This window comes from Stegostoma tigrinum, chromosome 28 (genome assembly GCF_030684315.1).
Source record: "Stegostoma tigrinum isolate sSteTig4 chromosome 28, sSteTig4.hap1, whole genome shotgun sequence".
Classification (NCBI taxonomy): domain Eukaryota; kingdom Metazoa; phylum Chordata; class Chondrichthyes; order Orectolobiformes; family Stegostomatidae; genus Stegostoma; species Stegostoma tigrinum.
The window spans coordinates 42,942,433-42,968,507 of NC_081381.1; the positions used below are offsets into that span (position 1 = coordinate 42,942,433).

The 26,075-nt window shown below is 40.4% G+C and overlaps 1 protein-coding gene across 14 annotated transcripts in view; it reads left to right on the forward strand.

The window, feature by feature from the left end:
* cep104 (centrosomal protein 104) overlaps positions 1–26,075 on the forward strand; it is a 176,196-nt gene that overhangs the window by 41,824 nt on the left and 108,297 nt on the right. For all 14 annotated transcript variants that reach the window (XR_009442759.1, XM_059638113.1, XM_059638121.1 and 11 more), the window contains 3 exons: positions 1,986–2,207; positions 6,639–6,806; positions 18,393–18,566. Coding sequence is in view for 13 of the 14 variants with exons in the window: in XM_059638113.1 (XP_059494096.1) it covers positions 1,986–2,207; positions 6,639–6,806; positions 18,393–18,566 (564 nt within the window). In the remaining variant the exon portion in view is untranslated. The remainder of the gene's footprint in view (positions 1–1,985; positions 2,208–6,638; positions 6,807–18,392; positions 18,567–26,075) is intronic.

Below are 26,075 nucleotides of genomic sequence, written 5' to 3' on the forward strand. Positions count from 1 at the left end.
GCGGGGATGAAGCTAGTAGGTGAGTGTAGGTAGGAAGTGGGGGGTAGGGGTTGATCAGTGATGTGGGAGGTGTGGATGGGTGGGAGAGAAGGAGGACAGGTCAAGGAGGCGGGGATGAGAGGGTGGGCTGGTCTTGGGATGAGGTCGGGAGTGGGGCAGCTTGTAAAGTCCACATTGAGACCATTGGGTTGTCGGGTTCAATGTCGCCCTTGTCTGCGCGTTGTATGCTGAGGTTTGAGTGGAGGACTACATGTTCTGTGGGAGAGTGGTTGGAGTGAGTCAGAGAGTTGGCACTTGGCCTCGCTGATGTCAGGGTCAGTTTGCTCCACACTCTCCACTAGTCCCACCACCTTTCCCTATTACCCCCTCACCTCCATCCCAGACCCCAAGCAAATTTTCCACACTAAACAGATGTTCACCTGCACATCTGTTAATGTGGCCTGTTGTGTCCGCTGTCCCCAATGTGGCCAGCTCCACACCTTGTTATCTCAAACTCCAGCATCGGCAGCTCCTATGGTCTCTGGTTCTGAGAGCCTGCCCCAACATGCAGACTGCTTCTGTTGTTCCAACATTTTTTTTAAAAAACCCAAGGCCTTACCAGGTGCTTACTTTTCATTGGCTTTCATAACACAGCTCATCTCCTCTGCTTTAAAACCTCTCTTCAAAACAAAAAAGAACAAAATGCACCACTTAAAGCCATAAATGTCAGTACAGTAGGTCTTACAAGGATGTTACCTAGACTTGAAAGTTTGTTATAAAGAGGGGCTGGAACTTTATCCCCTGAAGCATAGGAGGCTGAGAGTTGACCTTAAAGGGGTTTATAAAATCATGAGGGGCACAGATAAAGTGAATAGCCAAGGTCTTTCCCCAGTGTGTGGGAGTCCAAAATTAGAGGGCATAGCTTTCAGTAAGAATGGAAAGATTTAAAGGGGACCTGAGGGGCAGCTTTTTCACGCACAGGGTGGTGTGTGTATGGAATGAGCTGCCAAAGGAAGTGATAGAGGCGGGTACAATTACAACATTTAAAAGTCTGTTGGACCGGTACATAGATTAGAAAGGTTTAGAGGGATATGAACCAAATTCAGGCCAATGGAGTTAGTTCAGGAGACCTGAGTTGGCATAGATGAATTGGTCCAAAGTTCCTGATTTTGTGCTGTGTACCTCTGATTCTATGGCTGAAGTGAGATGTGAAAGCATTTGACGAGATTTTCTGCTTTCCACTCGACTTGACTTCTTATCTTCTCCACCCCTCCCCCCACTCCCTCTCCCTCTCTCTCTTCCTGTTCCATTGGACCAACCCTTCTGACGATACGCTTTAAATAGTATGACTGACATGGAGAAATGTTCTGCCAGTTCAAGGCACAATAAGTTTAAGCCAGGGATCAACCCTTGTGTTCCTTCTAACTCTTAAAAATTGTATTTTTTTTGGTAAATTGAGGTTCGATCTACTATACCACCACACGGTCCGTAATTCTGTTATTGTCATTTGTTCCAAGGAAGTATCTCTTTCTGCAGATTAATTCATTTTGTTAAAATGGGAAAACTGCAAAATTATGATATGTATTCTCTGGCACTAAAGTAACACAAAAATCAGTTAAATATATGCTCATTTTATTTTTCAATTCTGTTCACTATTCTGTCGCTTTAGAGAATTTTGAACTCAAATACATGGATTTGACCATCCGCATGGGAGAAATTATCACAAACAAGATCCAGAGCTGTGTTTGTAGTGAAGTAATTGACAAATTTCTTTTAAATAAGTAATTTGATGTTTGAAAATTCTTTTTTCTATCAAAGGACAGGAATGGCAAACTCTGAGTGCTAAATCCAGCCCAGGAGACTGGGACCAAATAATTAATCCCATGCATTTCCAATAAGGAAGGCAAACTCTTATCCATGACCACGTGTTTTTTAACCAAGTGGGCAACCTGACTGAAGCTGATTGCCGCAAATCTGATCCTTTTCCTTTTGTGGTCTTCCCTCAGGTCGATACCAGCTCACTTCCCTATGATGAGAGGCCACTTCCAACTCAATGCAAACCTGCGGAATTACATGGCATACTACAGTTAGAAGTTAATGAACCAGCTGCAGTAAACCTAGACTCTTCCCCAACATCAAGAAGTGGAATCACAGGAGAACCAGAACCACTGACTGAGAAAGCTACCAGGGAGGCTAGTTTTGCCATTGATTTGTTTGGTGAGGCTCTGGTAAGCATGGAAATTTGAACAATTTTTAATTTGTTCAGCTTACTACTAATTATAATATTGGCTGTCATCTGAATCTGACATTGTTAGATTTTGAGAGGTGTTCCTTGAGGAAATTGCTTTCCTAAGAGGAAACATTACCTCTCAGGAGTCCCAAGTGAGCATCAATTTTCTGTTCTGAGAAAGGGTCACCAGACCTGAAATGTTAACTCTGATTTTTTTTCAGAAATGCTGCCAGATCTGCTGAGCCTTTTCAGCAACTTCTGTTTTTGTATCATTTTTCAATTAATTTTCATAGTTAGTAATATGCAATACAATAGTTTTTTTCTTCATCTGTCCATAATCCAAGCAGTTGTGCATTGCATTAGATGATAACAGATGGCATCAATGTAGCACTTATGAAAATTAGAGCAAAGTGATTTAGAGGGTGTTTAAATGGCCTGAATAAGAGCAGTGGAAAGATTGGGGCAGGATTTTTTGGTTGTTGTGATACTTTAGAGGTTGATAGATTGAGGCATAAAGGGATAATCTGTTTAATTTGGAGGTACTGGGTTATTATTCGACCCAAAAGCAATAGAGTGTAATTGTTTTAGAAGGATCAGTTTAATGAGTCATCTCATCATGAAAGAAATTGTAATACATTTGTAGCAGAAATTGGTGAAACGCAATCTTGAATCTAAATAAAAGAGAGAATATTTAACTCAAAAATAATCTTGGACAAAATGTGGCTATAAATAAGAGCATATGTATGTGTGTCCAGACTCTCTCGAAGTTTGACCATGCTAATTAACTTTTGGTGATAAATGTGTAGCTGAAATGTGACATCATTTGTTAAAATAGGCTCTGGGTAAATCTCATGTGTCAAGTTGGAAGAGAAACAATTGAATATTTTTCACGTGTGAAGAGAGGACAGTGATGAGGCTGTGTACTGTAGGCAAAATGATTTGATTTGTACGCAACAAATATTCAGAAGTTGATGTTCTGTCAGATTGACGGCAAAAATATTAGAAGCAAGCGATGCACTGATGTCTAGTGCTACTTGCAGAATCAGAAGAGGGCCCCACAAAATTTTGGTTCTCATAAAATCTAGAAATTTATAATGTAGTTGTATGTGAACACCTAAAAAGCCCACAAAGACTGGAATAGTTAGAACAAGTACCTGGCTTGATTGCACTTGTAGAGTGGGGTATATGCCAGGTCATTAGGTTGCAGTTTGTGCTGGAATACAATTTGTTCAAGTACAGTTTGGCTACTGTTGACCTACAGTGTCTCATGTCTTCGATTGTTAGAAGAAATATTTCCAAAAGAAACTAGCATTAGGCTTGAAGTGGACGGTGTCACCTTGTAACAAGTAGATATATTTGTGAGTATATACCTGAAATTGAGTCTTATGAATACCATGCTGGTTGTTGGCAATCTGCAATCTTCACCTGCAGACTCACTGTGTGAGTGCAGACTGCAGACCCATGTCAGTGTGATTGACTTTCAGCTGCCCTCTGAAATGGCCTAGTAAGCCACTCAATTGTAACAGTCACTACAAAATTCAAAAAAGAAATGATACAGCTTGGACAACTTGACATTGACCTTGGCGTTCGACCCTCGTACGCAGCACCTTTAAATCCACAACCACTTCTGTCTGGAAGGCCTAGAGCAGCAGAAAGGCTGAAGCGTCACATCTGCAATTCCCCTCCAAGCTACGCACCATCCTGACTTGCAAATTATAACCATACCTCTACTGACACTGGGTCAAAATTATGGAATTACCTTCTGAATTGCATTGTAGTTCTACCTCCAGCACATGAACTGAAGCAGTTCGAGAAAGCAGTTCACCACCACCACCACCACCTCGAGGACATTTAGGGATGGGCAGTGCATAATGTCGATGTCCACATTCCACAATTAAATTGATAAAAATTTCTTACCTTCCTCAGAAACCTTGACGATACATCAAGATCTATGGAAAAAAATAGAGGACTTTGAAATTTGTGTGCTAAGATCAATGTTTCCTCTTAACTGTGCGACATGCAGCACTTGGAAGGTCTGTGCATCCTGATTATTGTGTGGACTTATTGACTTTCAGTCCTGAAGGTCAATATCCTGCATGGATCTCTGAGACCTATGAGGCAACAGCAACAGTCAGAGCCAGCTAAGATGTATGTTAAGAATTCCTTGTACAGATCATAAGACAACTAAAACAAATACTGGATATGCAGTTGTGGAAGGATCTCTTAAGTGTTTGAAGACCCTTCAAAAGAAAATGTCAATATTGTGATGGTTGGATCAGAGCTGAAGAACTGTCGAGATCTTCTCTGAAGGGCAAAATTGAAGGCTACAGAAAAAAGGGTCCATTAGGCTGTGTTTTAATGATGGATGTCAGAGTAGTTGGAAACAAGTTAGAATGAATGTGAGGATGACACTGGAGATAAGTAAGACATAGCTGACCACCTGACGAGAGTAATTACATGGGGCTACAAGTCCACAGCGGAGTGCTGGATGAAGTAATGTTAATAGACTATGGAGTGCTGGAAGGTCAGCTAGGAGATTATTAGTATAATTTAATCTTTGATTCAGGTTTTTTGTTATTTTTTAAATGTTTCAGTAGCAATTTGGCTGAGGCAGAAGGTAGGATATTGTTATGACCTTGGAAGTGGGTGGTCTTTGTTACCTGGAGTTTGAGGTTGCAAGCTTCAGTTGTGATAAAATCACGCACCACTAGTGCTCGGTTTCATTTTTTTCCTGCTGGAATGTCTGAGGCAGTGTGGAATTTGGAAGCGTTGGTTGCGTTGAAGTAACTTTGCATTTTTTAGTGTGCTTTTCCATTTCTTACTATACTTTCAATTGGTTTCCCTTTTTTCAAAGACAGCTTTTCAATAAACCATTACATTTTTACAATTCATGTTGTAACTTTCCATTTGCTATTTTGATTTGCTCCCCCCAGGGAATCCATTGGTTAATCTGTTGAGGTTTTGCACCAGAGTAAGTAGCTAGGAGGTGTTCTGTCTTTTGCTGTAGTCAGAGTCTCCCGTGCTTCCCAGGCAAGAGCAAATTTTGGAATAAAAGCCAAATCTTACAGATGCTGGAAATTTACTTCAAATGTATAATGTTGGAGAAACTAAGCAGGCCTGGCAGCAGCTGTGGAGAGAGGAAAAACAGTTAGTCTGGTATGACTTGCTGCAAAGTGCATAGTTCAGCTAGTAAATGTTTAAGCTGTATGTCTACAGAAGAGGATGTTGCCACTGTAGCAATGTTGGAAGAAGTAGTAGTAAATATTGGGTAGGATAAAAATAGATAATGAGATGGTTCAAAAGTTAGCAGTCCTTAAAATGAAAAGGTCATCTGGCCTGAAGATAGTGCATCTTGGGTGCCTGAGGGAAGTGTGGGTAGTAATGGCCCAAGATGATTTTTATCTGGTACTTGGTGCCAGAGGACTGGAGGATTGTAGAGTTAAATATTAAAGGAGAGAGGGGTAAACCTCCCCTCAAATAGTTATGACGATGATAGGGGAATGGGATTAATTGGATAGGCCTACTGAAAAGTCTGACACAACTGCAATTGGCAGAATGACCATCTGTATGCTATCATTCCATATTTCTCTGAATAATAACAAATGAAATTAAATTTTAGATTGTACACTCTCATGTAAGCAGTAAATATATTTATTACATACGTTGTTAATGATGCTAAAATAAGTGATGCTATTTGAAAGATGCCTCAAGATTTTAGTGAGCAGTCATTTTCCAACCAGTTTACAACCAGATTCAACAATTGGAATGCTTCCAAAATGATCTATTGCCAAATTGGTGAAGTTAAAGTCAAAAGGAAGTTGATCAAATTGTGACGTACTGTCTCAAACTCTGTTAAATTCTTAGCAAAGAGAAACCATGGTGATTCATGCATGTTATTTTGCAAGATTCTAGTTAACTTGCAAGATAATGGTGAATAAGGCTACAGTTTTGAGCCAGTATAAAGCAAATTTGGAGCTAACTTGTTGGAAACAAATGCATATTTATGAACAAGTAGACTTTTGGACAGCGTAGCAGGTGAAAAAGAAACAGAACTTTCATTTCGGGGTTAAGAAAAATGGTGCTGCAACATGTTGGGGGAAGAATTGTAGAACTTATGAAGATGATTTGAAAATCCTTTTCAATTTATACCTGTCTTAAGTTTTATGTTGGGCGTGGTTAACAACTCTGCGCTGAATTTAAAGATTGACTGACAGAATCACCACCGCATTGGAAGTCATTGTCATCTTTGCCATATCTCCCTCTTCCTCCTCGGTAAAGAAAACATCTAGTTTTGACTTTGATTATGAAGACCATTTTGTATATGATTTCTGCACAGTTGTACACTAAGGAAGATGAGAGTGAATTATTCATAACCTGAGTTTGTTTGTGTTTTGCTGAGTTAATTTGTGTTTATGCATTTGATCTGTAGGTGACTGGTGCATATTCTAAGACCTGGTCATATAGAGAAGATGCTTTACTGGCTGTGTATAAAAAGCTTTCCATGATTCCTGAAGGCACACCCAAGGATGAAGTGAAGAATATGTTGAAAGCAGCAATATTCCTCATTCGTAGAGCAATGAAGGACAAAGTGTCATCTGTAAGTACTGCAGATTTGTTCTGTTTTCTTAAACTATCTATTTTGGCCACTTGCTGTCTCTCTTGTTCTCACTCTCTCATTCTACTTTAATGCTGAACACTCTTGCTCTGACACACACATTTCCCATTCTGTTTATCGCTGAATATTATTTTTAAATTTAGACATAAGTAGTTGCTTACCTGTTGACACCTGCAGCTAGTTTACCCTGTCAGGAATCGCTTGACGGAACAGTGGTGTTCGAAGCAGGAATGTAACTGTTGTATCTTAGTTTAAGCATGTGTTTCGTTAATTTGTGTTCAGGTAAACACTGGAATTTTTATTTCGGATTACGATTTTCAGAAGCTGTGAGAGCTATGTGGCAGATGTTTTTCATTTGAAATATGCAGTTAGATTAACCTAAAAACTAGTGGGAAACTATTAATCTGTAATTTTGGTTTATGAACCACTTGAATATACAAAATATGTGCTCTGATGTATGTGGTGAGACGAAAACTACAAGCAAGAAAGGAGCCATCACCAGAGGTGACATTGAAGAACTGGATTTTAACCTTGCCTTTCCAAAATGGTATGGGAGGAAATTTTAAGGAATTAAGCTGTGTTGATTGGAACTTCTGCCACTTATTCAATAGAGGTTGGCGTGCAGAGGGTGTTCATAAGGCCAGAGATGATATTACAGAGAATTTGGGAAAAGATTCTGTGCTGGAGGGGTTTACAAAGCACATTGCAGCAATGTGGCCACGTAGGTATTTATAGGTGAAAGCAAGATCTGGAACTATTGTAGTAATGAGGCTGTGGTGGATACAAAGTAATCTTCATGAAATAAAATACAAACTCTTTGAGTAGCAGCAAATTGTAGTTTGTTTGCCAAGATATTAGTTTTGATGATACCACTACACTGACCAAAATTAGACATTGTAGTAATGTTAAAGACTAACCAAGCTTTTAAATCAGTAACACCTCAAGCCACTAAGGCATGTCTCAACTGACATTCTAGAATGGAATCTTTCTAGATATTTGTCTTCCATAGTCCTCAGCTCTATCTCTGATATTTAAGTTCACATTGGAGAGTGATGCCTTCAGCTGCTAGAAGGTTTCCTTCAGGCAGTCAGCTTGTAAAGGTTGTGATATTTGTTCCAGGATAGGTACAGATGTTGCACTTCAGCAGTGCTCTGATGTACATTTGTACTTTGTGGACAAAGAGGGGCTCTGAGATTGAGGTCTCACCCCCACTTTGCCTGCCAACACCTAACAGACAGTAAGCCCTAAGAGTAGAAGTAGGGCTTGTCAAGTCTGCACTGCCATCCAATGATCGAATGATGTCCACCTCCACTTTCATGCCTCCCCCCCCCCCCCCCCCCCCCCCCCCCCCCCTTACACTTGATTCCTTTACTGGTTAAAAATCTATCTCGCTTTCAATATACATAAAAAACAATATTTTTTTCAATTCTCCTAGTGCCTGTGTGTAGCACAAACAGCGCAGTGCATCCATTGAGCGGAAGTCAATGGCAGTTTTTTCACTGTGTGTTTATTAAATATGAAGAGTGTCCTTTGTTGTTTGACAGTTTCAAACTGGTGAAGAAATTGATTGCGCAGCTTAGAAGGGGAAGGATCTGTTCAGTGGTGGCACTGCGTACACCATGTATAGAACGTGCCCAGAAGATGGTATATGCAATTTTTTGACTGCTTTAGCAATTTTTTGTATCCAATTATTTGCTGCTCAATGATTGTATCCTGCATCCAGGCTGATACCTAGAAGTAGACAAAATGAGATATATTTCTTGATCCATGTCAAGTTATCATAAGAATCAGTTTTTGGTATTTGACTTAATTGAGTTTGTCAGGTTAAATCCACGCTCTCAGCACTTGACGCCTGAAATGTTGCACAAATGCTTAGAGGAGTGGATCACTTGAAACTGGTTATCTTATAGGCCATAGTCCACATGTCACTGTTTGATTGAAACCCATCTTGACTTTTTCCAGAATTCATTTGAAATCGGAGTTTTGTTCACAAATGTTTCTGGTCATACACTCATCATAGTTGATATGAGTGGAATATTTCAGTGTTAGTTGTACAACATTGTCTTTGCCAAATTTATAAACAATTGTTTATAAACAGCCAAATTGCAAAGCACTTGAGTAATTTCTCTTCTAGAAATCTGCTTTCCAGGTGGTCAGATAGCAGCTGATTACATTGAAGGATTGCAGCAGTGTCAACATCACTATTTACCGCAGCCTACCTTACTACTACTTTAAGTTTACCGTTCCAATAAATACATTAACCAAGATACAGAATCTTCAGTTTATTAATCTTGGCCTTTGAAAAATGCAATACTTTGTCAAGCAGCTTCTCTAACAATTTGCACATTAATGCTAGTTCACGCTGAATGTCATTCAAAACTGTGAATGCAATGCAATATTGTGACTTTGTCAGTATTTTAAGGCAATATTTGTCAGTTGGATTGTTGTAGTTTCTCACTTGCCCTGTTCACTAGTTGATTGAGACATTGTAGTTTTATATTATTCTCTTAGTGCAAAATGTCTTGACAGACAATTCACTTTACTTCAGAGGCCAAAACTGCCACCGCATCTCACACTCTGACTTTGGCAGGTTCTTCAAATTGTCTTCTGTTCAGTGGACCTGCTGAACATAGTAGACCTATTATAGAGTCATACAGCACAAAAACAGACCCATTAGTCCAACTAACCCATGCCGAACATAATCCCTAACTAAACTAGTCCCACCTGCCTGCTCCTGGACCATATCCCTCCAAACCTTTCCTGCTCATGTACCTATCCAAAATGTCTTTTAAACAATGTAATTGTACACGCACCAACCACTTCCTCAGGAATTTCATTCCACGTGTGAACCACCCTCTGTATATAAAAAAAAATTGCCTCATCCTTCTATTAAATCTCTCTCCTCTCACCTTAAAAATGTGCCCCTCTGGTCTTGAAATACCCTATCTTAGGGAAAAGGCAACTATCATTAACTCTATGTAAACCTCTCAATATCTTATAAACTCCTATCAGTTCACCTCTCAACCTCCTATGCTCCAGTGAAAAAAGTCCAGCCAGTCCTAATAACTCCACCCTTCCATACTGGGCAACATCCTAGTAAATCTCTTCTGAACCGTCTCTAGCTTAATAATATCTTTCCTATAACTGGGTGACCAGAACGGAGTACACTATTCCAGAAAAGACCTCACCATTGTCCTGTACAACCTCAAGATGACTTTTAAACTCCTGTACTCAATGGTCTGAGCAATGAAGGCAAGTATGCTAAATGCCTGTTTTTAACCATCCTTTTGCAATGTAATGCAAACTTCAAAGAATAATGCACCTGCACCCCTAGGTCCCTCTGTTCTACAACATTACCAAGGCCCTACTATTAATCGTATAAGCCCTACCCTTATTTGTTGCATCAAAATGCAAAACCTTGCATTTACCCAGATAGAACGCCATCTGTCATTTTTCAACTCGTTGGCGCATTTGATCAAGATCCCTCTGTAATCTTAGGAAACGTCCTTCACTGTGCACTATGGCACCAATTTTGGTGTTGTTTGCAAACTTGCTAACCGTGCCTTCTATATTTTTATATAAATGAGAAACAAGAAAGGACTCAGAATCAATCCCTGTGCAACACTGCTTGGTCACAGGCTTCCAGTCCAGAAAGCAACCCTCTGCTATTACTCACTGTCTCCTGCTGTTAAACCAATTATGTATCCAGTTGGCAAGCTCACCCTGAATCCATGTGACCTAATTTTACTAATTAGCCTACCATGTGGAACCTTGTCAAAGGCTTCACTAAGATCCAAATTAACAACATCTACTGCTGGGCATCATCAAACCTTTTGGTAACTTCCTCAAAAAACTGAATCTAGTTTGTGAGACAGATTTTCCTCGCACAAAACCATGCTGACTATCTTTAATAAATTTTTGCCTCTCTAAATGTCCATAATTCCTATCTTTTATACCCACAACTGAAGTCAGACTCGCAGGTCTGTAGTTCCTGTATTTCACCTTACAACCTTTCTTAAACAAAGGAACAATGCTGGACAGCCTCCGGATCATCAGAAATCTCAGAAGTATTTATGGATGATGATAAATATTTCTGCAAGATATCTTTTGAATTCTGCCCTTACTTCCCACAACATTCTGGGATACATTAGATCAGGTCCCAGAGATTTATCCACCTTTATATTCTGTAGGACCTTCCTAACTTCCTTTTCTGTAATGTGAACTGTTTTTAAAACATCAAAGTTTATTTCTCTGCATTCTGTAGACTTCATTTCTTTATCACAGTTAAAACTGACACAGACTATTCATTTAGTATCTCTCCCACCAACTGGGGTTCAACACGAAGATGACCTCCTTGATCTTTAAGAGGCCCTACCCTTCCTTTAGTTACCCTCTTGCCCTTAATCTGTTTCTAGAATCTCTTTGGTTTATCCTTAAACTTATCTGCCAGTGCTGTCTTATATCCCCTCTTTGCCTTCCTGATTTCTCTTTTAATAGTGTTCCTACATTGTTTATAGTAAAATTCTCTTACTCTTGACTAGAACCTCAATATCTTTATGCATCCATTGTTCCTTTATCTTACCAGCCTTACCCCTCACTCTAGCAGGATCAAAATGCCTCTGAACTCACATCATCACATGCTTGAATACCTCGCACTTGTCACACATCCTTTTCCCTGTGAACAGTCTACTCCAGTCAACTTTTGAAAATTCTTGTCTCATTCCATTAAAATTTACCTTACTCCACTTAAAAGCTGTAACTTTTATGGAACGCTTATCCATTTCCATAACCATTCCAAAACTGATAAAATTATGATTTCGAGATGCCAAGTGCTCCCCTACTTTTACTTCAGTCACCTGCCCAGCCTTGTTGTCCAAAAGAAGGTCTAGTTTTGCTCCTTCTGTAGTAGGAGTATCCACATATTGATGACAAAAATTTTCTTGAACACATTGGACAAATTCTTCACCATCCAGAACTTTAACACTATGGTAGCCCCAGTCAATGTTTAGAAAATTTTAAAGTCTGCTATTATTACAATGTTATCGTGCTTGCATATATCTGAAATCTCCCTATTTATTTGTTTCTTAATTTCGCTCTTACTATTGGGGGCGGGGGGAAGGGCCAGTAGAACAATCCCATCAATGTGATCTGTGCTTTCTTATTTGTAATTTCTACCCATATGTCTTCACTGGATGACTTCTCAGAAATATCTTCCCTCATTACAGCAGTCATGTATTCCTTATTCAAAACAATACATGCCCCTCCTTACTTGATTCCTTGTCTATGCTCCCTGTAGCATCTAAAATCCGGAACGTTGAGTTAGCGATCTTGTCCGTCTCTCAGCCAATTTTCTATAATAGCTGTGACATCCCAATCTCATGTTCTTAAACATGCCCTGAGTTCATCAGCCTTACCTGTAAGACAATTACATGAAACAAATGTAATTTAGTTCTTCAGAGTTACTACAAACACTGACTCTTTCTTGTCTTTCTTTTCTAATAGACATGCTCTCCTCCCATTCAGAACCTTTCTCATCAATCCTTCTATTACACTCCTCCTACTTAAAATTTCTCCACTCCCTCTCTCCATGAGTATAAAGTCTCCCTTATTGGAATGAGCAAATCTCCCTGCTAAGATATTAGTCCCTTTCCAGTTTAGGTTAGACTGATCCTTTTTGAACTGGTCTCTTCTATCCCAACAGACATTCCAATTGTCCGAAAACCCCAAATCCCTTAATACACCAGCTCTTCAGCCATTGATTTACCTCCTTTTAACCTTTTTTCCTTCCCTCGTTGGAGTTTGGCATTAGGACTAAACCAGAAATGACTACTTTTACCATTCTATTTTTTAATCTTCTACCTGTAGAACATTGTTCATTCTATACTGCTTTAAGCTTTTCCCAAAAATGTCATTCCTACCAATGTGTGCAAGAATTTCTGGCTCTCAATCTCACCTTTAATAATATGCTTGAAATGTTTAAAGACTTCCTTAATCCTAGCACCAGGAAAGCAACAAACCATCCTATTTATGCTCACTGTCACAGAATTTCTTGTGTATGCCCCTGACAGGGGCATGACTGATCCACCTAGGCTGGACGCTATGGGCAATTTAACATGGCCAATCCACCTACCCTGCTCAACCAAATGAACCTTCACTGGGGTACCTCCAATGCTAGTAAGGAGAGCAAAAATGTTCACTGTTCCGGATGTGGTCTCTAGTGCCTTGAATAGTTTTGGCAAGATTGGCCTTTTTTGTTATTTTCTGCTCCCTTTGAAATAAAGGCCAGCATTCTACTTGTGTTCCCTTCTACCTGCTTTTATGTTAGCTTTTTGAGATTTATACACAAGGATCCTCAAAACCTTCTTTGCTACTTTCTGTTGCATTCTTTGATCATTTCAATGATATTTGGTTCTTTTATTCTTCCTGCCAAAAGTTTATAACTTGATAGTTTCCCATATTGTATCCTGTCTGCCAATTTTTGCTTAACCTTTGCAGACTCTTTTGGCCACTGTCACCGTTCACCTTCCCACCTATTTTTGTTTAATCTGCAAATTTATCAATGTACATCATTTCAATATATCAATGACTTGAATGACAGAGTAATTGTGGCCCTACCACTGTGACGATACATTAATTACATGTTGCCTTCCTGAAAATGCACCCCACCCCGTCTACTTGATCCTGTCTTTGATTTGGCCAATCCTCCATCTATGCTAATAAACTACCCCCAATACCATGGCTTCATCTGATAATGTAGCCTTATGTGCAGCATATGATTGAACACCTTTTCCAAATCCAAATATGTTGTGTCACCTGGTTTGCCTTATCTATCCTGTTTGTTAACTCCTCAAAGCATTCTAATACATTTGTCGACGATCATTTCCCTTTCAGAAACCATGTTGATTCTGCTTGATTTGATTGTGTTTCTACAAGTTCTGCTATTGCATATTTTCAAATAAAACCTCAGCATTTTCCCCATGTCATGTTATGCTAACAGACTTTATTTACCTTTTGATTGAGGGTGTTAAATTGACAGTTTTCCAATCCTCTGGAACTTTTCCAAAATCTAAAGATTCTTGGAAAGCTATTACCAGTTCATCCACACTCTGTATAGTTAATGTTTAAAAAAAGTCTTATAGTGCAAATCAATACCAGAAGATAAACCCTGAGCATGGATTAAAAAATGTGGGATTGAACGATCTGTTGTGCATCATCTGATGGTATTGAAATCAGCTTGCTAGTTTGTATTGCTTACCCACAGATAAATAGCCCTAATTTTTTTAAAGACTTTGTTTATTCTGAACAGCACTTCCCTGTCTAGTAAACAAACAAGCTTAGCATGGAAAAGTGATTGACTTTCTTTGGGCAGCAACTGCAGCTTGTAGGATGAACTAATTAATTCTGTGTGTGTCGTCTCTTTACCACCACAGTCAGTTTTATATTGGAGACAGTGATGTCAGCCACATTGATTGTGAATTTCTGAGAAATTGAGAATTAATGAGGACTGTTGTGTACCTGCTAACAGATAATTGTGATTTGGAAGTTTGTTTATTCTTTATCCAATGAAAGAAAGAGATTGGAGGGAGAAAGTTGCTATTTTTAATTTGCACTTTTTGTTTGAAAATCCAGGGAAAAGCATCTTATGATTTGCCACTGGAGGTCAGCAAAGTACTTAATTTTTCATGTCAAGTTCATTAAAATTTCGGGGAAACTGGATTGTACAATCGAACCATCAACATTTATAATCTGAGTAGAGCACAAAAGGGAATCCTATTCCAGCTTAGATTCTTTGGACTTCAGCTTTCCCGATCATTCTCCTGTTTCTGCTGTCGTTTTTACTCTCTCTTATTTTACCTGCTTTGGATGCTGTCTCCGTCCTTCATCCTCTCCTCCCATGTCCCTTTCCTTCTCCCTCTCATGATCCTCTATCTCACGCTGCAGGCCACCTTGCCTTTGAGCTGCTCAAAACCAAACAAAAAGGTTTGAACTGACACATAAAATCTCTTACAAGATATTCTGAATTGCTACTTGAATTTCAGATTCTAGGATGAATGTGATCTCCCATGACATTGCTCAGAATTGATTTGAAGTATTATTATAATGATAAGCTGCTTGACTTTGTTCCTTTAAAACCACTGCTTAAGTACTACTTTCGAAAGTTTGGACATCCACATATGATGCCAATTAGAAGATTGTTGATTTATGCACAAATTTCTAACTTTAAGCCAGTAACTCTTGACATGCAATTCATGTATTAAATTTGAGAGATGTTACTGAATCTGTGTTGGTGTAATAGAACATGGTATTCAGTATTGCGGAAGTTTTATGTTTCTTTGTTATTTCATAGAATCCCTAGAGTGTAGAAGCAGGCCAACAAGTCTGTCAACACTCTAAAGAGCATCCCTCCCAGACCTACCACCCTACCCTATCCTTGTAACCCTGCATTTCCCATGACTGATCCACCTAGGCTGGACGCTATGGGCAATTTAACATGGCCAACCCACCTACCATGCGCGTTCTTGGACTGTAGGAAGGAACCCCATGCAGACATGATGAAAATATACAAAATCTAAACAGGCAGTTACCTGCGGCTGGAATTGAACTCGTATCCCTGGTGCTGTGAGGCAGCAGGTATAACCGCTGAGCCACCGTCCCACTCTCTTTCCCATGATAAACATTTTAAAAATTTAATTACTACAGTTTGCAGCTGGCATAATTGTTGAAAAATCTCATGCACTCTCTTGCACAGGATTAGGGATTAAGAGGAAAGAATAAATCTGCTGTAATACTTGGTTTCTGTTAAAGTGTGTGGCTGCTTCATTCACTGTCTAGAGATAGCAAGAACTGCTGATGCTGGACTCACAGACAGCAGTGTGGAGTTGGAGGAACAAGCAGGCCAGGCAGCATCAGAGGAGCAGGAAATTTGATGTTTTGGGTCAGGACTTTTCTTTAGAAATGGGGTGGGGGAAGGGAGCTGGGTAATAAATAGAGAGGAGGGGTGGGACTGGGGGAGGTAGGTGGGATGGTGAAAATTGAATCCAGGTAGGGAGTAGTGGAGATTGGTCAAGGGGGTAAATGGTTGGATAGGTGGGAGAGAAGATGGACAGATTGTGTCAGGTCAAGGAGGCAGGGATGAGAAGGAGAGATGAGGCAGGGGGTGGGTATATTTTAAAACTGGTGGATTTTACATTTCGGCCATTGGGCTGTAGGCTTCAGAGTTGGAATATGAAGTGTTGATCCTGTAGTTTGCAGCTGGCATAATTGTGGCTTTGGAGGGAGCCCAGGATGGGCATCTCACCCAAGGAGTGTGTGTGTGTGTGTGTGTGTGTGTGTGTGGGGGGGGAGGAGTACGGACGGAGTTGAAATGGTTCGTGACTGGCAAGTGTTGTCATTTGCCACTTACAGAGCTCAAATGCTGTAGGAAGCGTCTCCGAGTCTACGCTTGGTTTCACTGATATAGAGGAGGCCATGTCGTGAGCAGAAGATACAGTAGACCAAGCTGACAGATGTGCAGGTGAACACCCCCCCCCCCCCCCCCCCCCCCCCCGATATAAAAGGTTTGCCCTGGGCCTTGAATGGAGGTGAGGGGGTAGGTGTAGGGGCAGGTGTAGCACCTCCTGCGGTTGCAGGGAAAGGTGCCAGGTGTGGTGGGGCTAGTGTGGAGTGGACGAGGGAGTCGTGCAGTGAGCAGTCCCTGCAAAGGCAGATGGGGTGGGGAGGTAAATATCTCTTTGGTTCTACGGTTGTAGGTGGCAGATATGTGATAAGGGGATGTGTGTGTCTGTAATCGTATCTGGACCTAAATTTTGATGTCTCACATTGGAACTTACAAAGCAGACTTAAGTTTTCTTAAAAGCGGTAATTTACACCTCTCGGAAAGATATTTTATTCTACAAGTTGTTTGATGTATGTTTTATTTCACTCTCAAACTCTTGTGTTGTGCTGGACCACAGTTGCCCCTACTCTCTTCCAACCATACATATGTGATTTGCTGTCTGATTGGTAAGTTAATTGCATCTGTTGCAGAAGAACATTAACATCTCTTTTGAACGATGGGACAAAAGACCACATTCCTCTGTTTACAGATGACGCAATAATAGAAGATGTTGAAAGCAGTGCAGATGCAAGCAGAAAATAACAAATTGGTAAAATCAGTAAATGGACAAAATGGAAAATGTGTGCGCATTGACCTGGACCCATAAATGATAGATAACAGTAGTTATAAATATTGAAAAACAAGTCACGGTCCCTGTGATAGATCATGCTTTTCGGCATCCATTGGGTAGAAGTTATACTCCATCTGTACAAAGTTCTGATTTGACCACACTTGATGGTCTGTGACACTAAGCAATAGAAAAAAACCAATGGGCTTGGAAGAGTGCTGCTTAGATTTATCAAATCGATACTTAGATTGCCAAAGGTTCTGATTAAATGGTGGAACAGGCTTGAAGGATGAAATGGCCTACCCTACCTGCTGTGTTCCTTTTACTGAGTCTATGACAATTGAAAGTCTTCAGCACTCCAGTCATCAAAAAACAATGGACACAGCTTTTTAAAAAATATTGTTGAGCCAGAGTTTGGCATATTTTTGATAAGCAAAGGGGTGAAAAGTTGTCTTGGGTTTGCAGGAATATGCAGCTGAAGTTAATCAGATCAGCCATCATGTTACTGAACGGCAGAGCAAGCTTAAAGGGTTCAGTGCCCCACTGCTTCTAATTCATTTGTTTGTATATGTTTATAATTGGTCAATGTGCAAGACAAGGTGCCAGAAGAATGAGCACACTGTTATCTTCTTCCAGTTTAGAGTCTCTGTCACCTAGGTTACTAAATTATTTGAAATTTCAGAAATCTCTCAATCTTTTAAGCTTCTCCACTTCTGTTTTAACCTTTTTATAGACTTCACTAACCCTCTAAAAACTCCCAATTTGATCTGTATGTCCTTACTATGATCTGCCTGTACTGCTTGTAAACAAAGCTTTTCACTATACTTAGGTACACGTGGCAATAAATCAATTAATCAATTCCCTTCACATCATTTTTTTCTGTGTATTGTGTGTCCCACCTAGTGTCTGCAGGCGCTTCTGCATTTGAAAGAAAAAGGTTATCCTCCCAAGTGTAAGCCTTAAGGAGGGTAGTAATGCTTTGGGGAGGCATTAATTCGTGAAGTGGGCAAATACTTCTCAAACAAATTAAATGCAAAGAAAAGTGAAGTGGTCCATTTAAGAAAGAGTGAGGTGAGGCACTATAAGTAAATGATACAGCTTTAATGGGGTTGCTGGAATGGAGAGAGACTTATGGATTATTTCATGCATTGTCAGGAGAAATTGGTAAAACTGTTAAAAGACCTATAAGACTGTCATCATAAGTAGAAGCAAGCAATATAAGAGCAAAGATTTTATCCTAAACTTTGATAAAACTTTGATTGGGAAGGCCTCGAGTCGCAAGAAACACGTGATGACTTGTATAAACAAACAATAAAAATGTTTCTTTTGTAAAGCTATTTGTGATGAGTGTAAATCTTTAGTGTAAAATTTAAGTAATTTTTAACTACAATCATACTCTTCCTAGGTTTTTCAAGCGTCTCTGAAGTTACTAAAAATGCTGGTCACACAGTATATTCCAAAGCACAAGCTGGGCAAAGTAGAAGTCACACATTGTGTGGAGAGATCATTACCCATTCTCCTTAGCAAGACTGGTGATGCCACAACGCACCTTCGAGTGGCTGCAATGAATTTTATCCAGGTAAGCCAGTAAATATCTTGTCATGCTTTTTGCTATAGCCTTCTCAAAGGTCCTTTATAAGCAAGACACTTTCTGATTGATGAGTCCAGAAAATGGATTTAGTGTTTGCCACAACCAGAAATTTGACACTTTCATAAATCTGACACTTTCACAAATCTTCACGATTTTTTTTTCATGTGCTTTGTAAGCAATGCAGAAAAAGTTGTGTGTTATAACTTACTTTGAGATAAGTTGATGAAATGGGCTGTAGGGTCATATGAACAGGAGTAAACCATTGAGCCCCTTAATCCTGTTGCACTGTTCAGTGAGATCTTGGCTGAACTGTGGCCTAACTCTGTATAGGCCAACCTTTGGCTCAAATCCCTTCGTGCTTATCAAAAGTTTATTATCTCAGATTTAAAATTAGCTGAAACTATTAAGATGCATTCAGAGTCAAAGAGTTATACAGCACAGAAACAAACCATTTGGTCTAACTTGTCCATGCCAACCAGATATTATAGATCATAGAACAGTAGAGGCCCTTCAGCCTACGTTGTTGTGCCGACCTATTATCAATCTACCCTGCATACCCTACATTTTACCATCCCCCATGTGCCTATCCAAGAGTCACTTAAAAGCCTCTAAAGTATCTGACTGTGCTACCACTGCCGGCAGCGTGTTCCACACGCCCACCACGCTCTATGTGAAGAACCTACATCTGACATCTCCCCCATGCCATCCTCCAATCACCTTAAAATTATGCACCCTTGTAATAATCATTTCTGCCCTGGGAAAAAGTCTCTGACTATCCACTCTACGTTTGCTTTTCATTATCTTGTACACCTCTATCAAATCACTTCTCGTCCTTCACTGCAGTGAAAAAAGCCCTAGGCCCCTCAACCTTTCCTCATAAGACCTGCCCTCCAGTCCAGACAGCATCCTGGTAAATCTCCACTGCACCCTCCCTAAAGCTTCCACATTTTTCTGATAATGAGGTGACCAGAACTGAACAAAATATTCCAAGTGTGGTCTAACCAGGGTTTTATAGAGCTGCAGCATAACCTCACGGCTCTTAAACTCAATTCCCTTGTCAATGAAAGCCGCCACACCATATGCCTTCTTTTCAACCCTATCAAACTGGGGAGCAACTTTGAGGGATCTGTGGACCTGGTCCCTAAGATCCCTCTGTTCTTCCACACTGCTGAGAATCCCGCCATTAATCCTGTATTGTGATTCAAATTCAACCTTCCAAAATGAATCACTTCATACTTTTCTGGGTTGAATTCCATCCGCCACTTCTTTGCCCAGCTCTGCATCCAGTCAATTTCCCGTTCCAACCTACAACAGCCCTTCATACTATCCACAACTTCACCAATCTTCACGTCATCAGCAAACTTACTAACCCACCCTTCCAGTTCCACATCAAAGTCTATAAATTTATAAAGATCACCAAGAGCAGAGGTCCCAGAACAGATCCCTGTGGAACACAGCTGGTCAGCAAGCTCCAGGCTGAATACTTTCTATCTACTACCACCCTCTGTCTTCTACAGGACAGCCAGTTTTGTAACAGATGAGCAAATTTCCCTGAATCCTATGCCTCCTTACTTTTGTAATTAGCCTACCATGGGGACCTTTATCAAATGCCTTGCCAAAATCCATGTACACCGTACCCACAGCCCTACCTTCATCAATATGTTTTGTCACATCCTGAAAGAATTCTATCAGGCTTGTGAGGCATGACCTACCCCTCTCAAAGCCATGCTGACTATTTCTAATCGAACTGTCCTTTTCCAAATAATCATAAACACTATCTATCAGAATCCACTCCAAGTCATTTATCCACCACGGAAATCAGACTGATCGGTCTGTAATTTCCAGGATTATCCTTATTCCCTTTCTTGACCAAGGGAATGATATTTGCCACCCTCCAATCTTTTGGTATATTTCATTATCCTAAACTGATCTAGTCCCATTTGCCAGCATTTGGCCCATATCTCTCTCAACCCTTGCTATTCATGTACCCATCCAGATGCCTTTTAAATATTGTAATAGTACCTACCTCCACCTCCACCTCTAGCGTTCCAACATGCACCATCCTCTGCATCAAAAGTTTGGCTATTCGGCCCCTTTGACTCTTTCCCCTCTCACCTTAAACCTATGGCCTCTAGTTTCAGATTCTTCTACCCTGGGGAAAAGACCTTGGCCCCTCATGACTTTGTAAACTTCTGTAAGGTCACCCCCACCCCCGCAGCATTTGATACTCCAGGGAAAAAGCCCCAACCTGTTCAATCTCTCCATATAGCTCAAATCTTGGAAATATCCTTGTGAATCTTTTCTGAACCCTCTGAAGTTTAACAACATCTTTACTCTAGCAAGGAGACCAGAATTGAACGTAGTATTCCACTGATGTTCTATACAGCTGTAACATGATAACCCAACCATTCTACTCAGTGCATTGACCAATGAAGACAAGCATGCCAAATACCACCTTCACCACCCTGTCGATCTGTGCCTTCACTTTGAAGAACTGTGCATTTCCTTAAGGTTAATTGTCATTGAGCAAACCTGATCAAGTAATAGAAAGGAATGAGGCGCTATGTAATTCAGATACACAAGTTAGACAGTTATGAGGACCCGGTTATAGCAGATACAAGGCTGACTTAACATGAACAAAGTGCTACAGAGATCCTATTTATCCCATTTATCCCTATTTAAGAAAATAAACTCCTATTCTTTGGAAAATTAAGTTTAATAATCGCACCCTGTTACAATACTGCACATGATTTTTAGCAAAGATTCTGAAAGATTTACTGGTTGAAAAAATCTCAAATTTTCCACTCATTGTAAAACCAAAACAGTGATCACCTTAAACACATGAGTGAATGCCTGCAAGCAATAATACAGGTTATGGCTAAGCACCCCAGGATGAACATATCGTAAAAGGTGAGTTATGAGAAGCGATGTGGTAAGGCTGCTATTATGGCTCCCCTGTTTTGACATGAAATGCAATCTGTGAAAGATGCACGACAACAGCTGTAAAAGCAGTTACAGCAGAGTGGTGGGCAGCTTGTTATTACTTGTTTTGGAGATCATAGAATCCCTACAGTGTGGAAACAGGCCAATCAACCCAACAACCGCCCTTCCAAAGAGCATCCCATCCAGAATCATTCTGCTTCCCTTTTCCTGTAACCCTGCATTTCCCATGGCTAATCAACCTAACTTACACACTGCTGGACACTACAGGCAATTTAGCGTGGCCAATCCACCTCACCTGCACGTCTTGCAACCATGGTAGGAAACTGAAGCACATGCAGACACAGGGATAATGTGCAAACTCTACACAGGCAGTCACCCAAGGGTATAATCGAACCTGGGTCCCTGTGAGGCAGCAGTGCTAATCACTGAACCACGTGCCGAGATGTGAATGTTGCCCGTTCTGAAATATCGCAGAGAAAGCAGTGGTGTTGAGCTGGTTTCTTTAATTGCTACAATCTTTGGGTGTAGTTATGTTCTCAAAACTTGGCAGGAGAGTTACTTCAAGGATTTTGACTGGCACTGTGAAGAAAAAGCAATTATTATTGCTTTTCCAAATCAGGATGGTAGATGGCTTAGCAAGGAAGTTGTAGTTGACATGCTCCCGTATATCCGCTACTCTTATGATTCTAGTAGGAAGAGATCACAGTCTAGAAGGTGCTTTCAGAGCAACCTCGATAATGTACTGCAGTGCATGGGGCAGATTATATGGCAAATGATGGCTAGTGATGCTATTGAACTTCATGGGATCTGGAGTCAATGTTGAAGACTCCTTGGCAACTCACTTGCAACTGTCATGCCGTGCTGCCAACTCTCTGGGTCTATCATGAATGTTGTTGGTGGTGTCTGGGACATGGTCATACTCATTGAATTGTTACTTATGCTCTGAATGAATGTTAAGTTGTTGCATTTCTCACCTGTGGAACATCTGTACCATTTTTTTGCCCCAAGATGATGTTTGCAAGTTCAAAGGTGTGGATTTCCTACTTTCATTTTCTGGTGCCTAGATTGGTACCAGTAGGTCTGTCTGTGTTTATTCCTCATTTTAGTAGTTTCATTACAATGGATTGGATTGCAGGTCATTGCAAGGACAGTTGGAGTCAACCAAACGCTGAGAGTCCGGAGTTGACCAGACCATCTAAAAGCCAATTTCCTTTTCTAACTGATAGTAGTGAACAGACTGGTTTTATGACCATGTTACCATAAGACCAACTTTTAGTTTCAGAAATTTATTGAATTCAAATTTAAAATTTTATGTTAGGACTTGATCTGATATCCCCAGAATGTTGGCCTTGGCTAAGGATTGCTTGTCCGGTAACAAGAGCAATACATCAACATCACCTGATGTGTGCTTTGCGCTGGAGAATGTAATATCGTCACATCTCTATGATCTTTTCCTTTTCAAGTCCACCAGTACTGCAAATCAACTCCTTTGTAGTGAGACTGCAAGTAATCGACTTTGTGACTTGGAACTTCAAGAGAATGCTGCAATAATTTGAGTATATAACTTTATCTGATTAATTCACCTGACCACACCTAGGGGTTGAAATACCTCCTCTTTGCCAGACGTAAGTTTTTCCAAGACACGTCAATCATGTGAACTAAAATTTAGTGATTTGTTCATAATTGGTAAAACTGGCTATCTTGTGAGTGCAGCTAATGAATCTAGCATTGATGCATCTCCTTACAGCTTGAGTATCTATGTTGAGCCGAGGGCAGCAACCTTCCAGAGGGGTCCATGTTGATTCTTTCCTCTTTCGTCGCTGTGCTGTGGATCTTTGTCTACTCTCATGATTCATGGTTATCTCATTTGGGCTGAGCAGCAGCTCATAGCTCGGTTCCATACCCATGAAGATGACCTTAATTGTGATCTTGGGCTCATGTTGCGCTACGCATAACCCCAGTGTACTGTTCTGTAAAATCTTCCTCATTGCCCTATTTTGGCAGCATTGCCTTGACAATGTGTTGTGAACTATCTGTCTTATTAATTTTTACAGTTTTGGATTACTTGTTACTTTGGTTACACGCTCAACACACTACTCTGATACCTAGCATGTTGTTCCAGTCAGTTGGTTTGTCTCCAGTGCTACCTTATTTTTAAATTTTTTGTAATTATCTCTCTCTGCCTAAATTAATCAGATCATTGATCATCCCTTTACTTGTTATTCAGCTGTTGATACTTCACTTTCACCATTTGATACTCTTGATCACTTGCAGAGACCTATTATTCAGCCTGTCTAAGTCTCCACTCTCACCATTTGTATGACCTTTTGCTCTCTCTGGCTATAAATTCTGTGCCCGCGTGCTTTCTTCACTTCACCTTACAAAGGACCAGAGCTCCAAAAGCTCACGATTTCATATAAACCTGTTGGATTATGACATGGTGACTTTTGACCTTATACTTTTGAGGTACAGTGTATAGCTGTTGTATGATTTCAGTTTTTGTGCGATTTGAAATTCTCATTTTTTAGCCTTTGAGCAACTGGGTGATTTGCACTGATTCAGATGGTGCAATTATCAACTATGTTTCAAGCCTGTTATCACAAGGATCAACTTATTGCACGTTCGAGTTTGTTTCCCCTTTTTGTGACAGTGTCGCACAGCCAAGTCTAAGAAAATACGCTATCTGGTTAAAATTGATCCACACATTGTATGATATATATGAATTTGATATTTATGATAGATTAGCAGATTACAATTGTTTCTCATACGAAAGTTGCAAAATTGAATAGAGTACATGTACCTCAAAAAGGCACCAGAAAACCAGACAAATTGGTGAAGTCCTATTTCGTTTACTAATGCCTTCAAAGAAGGAAACTCCTCTACCTCATCCAGCCTAAATGTGATTTCAGTCTCGCACTATAATCAACTCCTCTTGTCCACTGAAATGGGCCAGTAAGCCAGCAGTTGTGAAGATCACCCTGGAGAAGCGATGGCCTAGTGGTATTATCACTGGATTGTTAATCCAGAGACCCAGATAATATTCTGGGCACCTCAGTTCAAATCCTGCCGTGGCAGATGGTGGAATTCTGTCGATTGTTGGAAAAATCCATCTGGTTTGTTGCGCTCCTTACCTGGCCTGACCTACATATGACTCCAGATCCACCACAATTTGGTTGACTTCAGCTGCCCTCTGGGCAATTAGGAATGAGCAATAAATGCTGCCTAGCCAGTGACACCCTCATCCCATTAATAAATAAAGAGGAAAAAAAAATCGACGTAAAGTCCAATAATGTTAATTGTATGGACCAATCAGAAGTTACCCATGCATCATGCCAGGATAAGACTAGTCAATCATAATCCTTTTCAGTTATTCAAAGCCTGTCTCAGTAAATCTGGGCACTGTTCAAGTTGAAAGATCTGTTCCACGTATGAGTAAAGCACAATGTGACATAATCACACTCTCTTTGTGATCTGTGCGATTGTCCCCAGGTACTGCCGCCACCATTTAAGGAAATGTCTTGCCCCTTCAAGAGATTAGACCTGAAAGAGATGGTGGCCACAGTGATATCGAAACAGCGTACTATTATCGTTGGAGAGCTGAAATTAAAAACTAAGTGCTGGAAGACCTCTGCTGTGGTGGAATCTGTGAAGGAGAAACAAAATTAACATGTCTGGCAGCATCTGCGGAGGAGAAAAAGAGTTCATGTTTCGGGTCCGGTGACCCTTCCTCAGAACTGGGTCACCGGACCTGAAACGTTAACTCCTTTTTTTCTCCTCCACACATGCTGCCAGACCTGCTGAGCTTTTCCAGCAACTTTGTTTTAGTTCCTGATTTACAGCATCCGCAGCTCTTTTAGGTCTTAAAAAATTAACATGTCTGGTCTGACGTGACAACCTCCAGCAGACAGAGGTCACAGTGATGTTAAGTTCGGTATTTGAGACTTTGAGAGTCCTCAACTTAACTGTAGGCCTCTTGGCTTCAGGCTAAACATAGTCATAGACACCTGACTCGTCACCTACTGTGATCCTCAGCCAGCATTACAACTTATCCATGTTGATCAACACTTTTGAGAGAACTCGAGGCACTGAGTGATGTCTGCAGTATTGTCCTTTGCTGCACACTATCTCCAGTATGTTGAATGCATTGATGAAACTTGTCTAAGTTCTAGCCCCTGCTGTTCCCATCATCTGAGAAAACGAAATTTTATATTGTTGTATAGGTTCCAAGTTTTGTGTTATTACTTGTGATCCCGTCAAGTATGGCAGAAAACTGGAAACTTACTCAGCAAAGAAATATTGAGTTGGTGAAATTGTCATTGAAATTGTGAAGGATTTTATTTTAATTTAGACACCTGAAGTGCTTTACCAGTTCCCTGATGGGTGTGACTAGATGGGCTTGTAAGCATTTGGCTTGCTTGTGGACTGTAGTAATGGATTCTAGCAGGGTGGTGGCTGATGTAATTTTTGTAATTGCTTGCTCATTACAAAAATATGAGTGGATGACAATGTTCATCTTGTTGTCTGCTGGCAACATGGAGCACTGACTGCATCAAT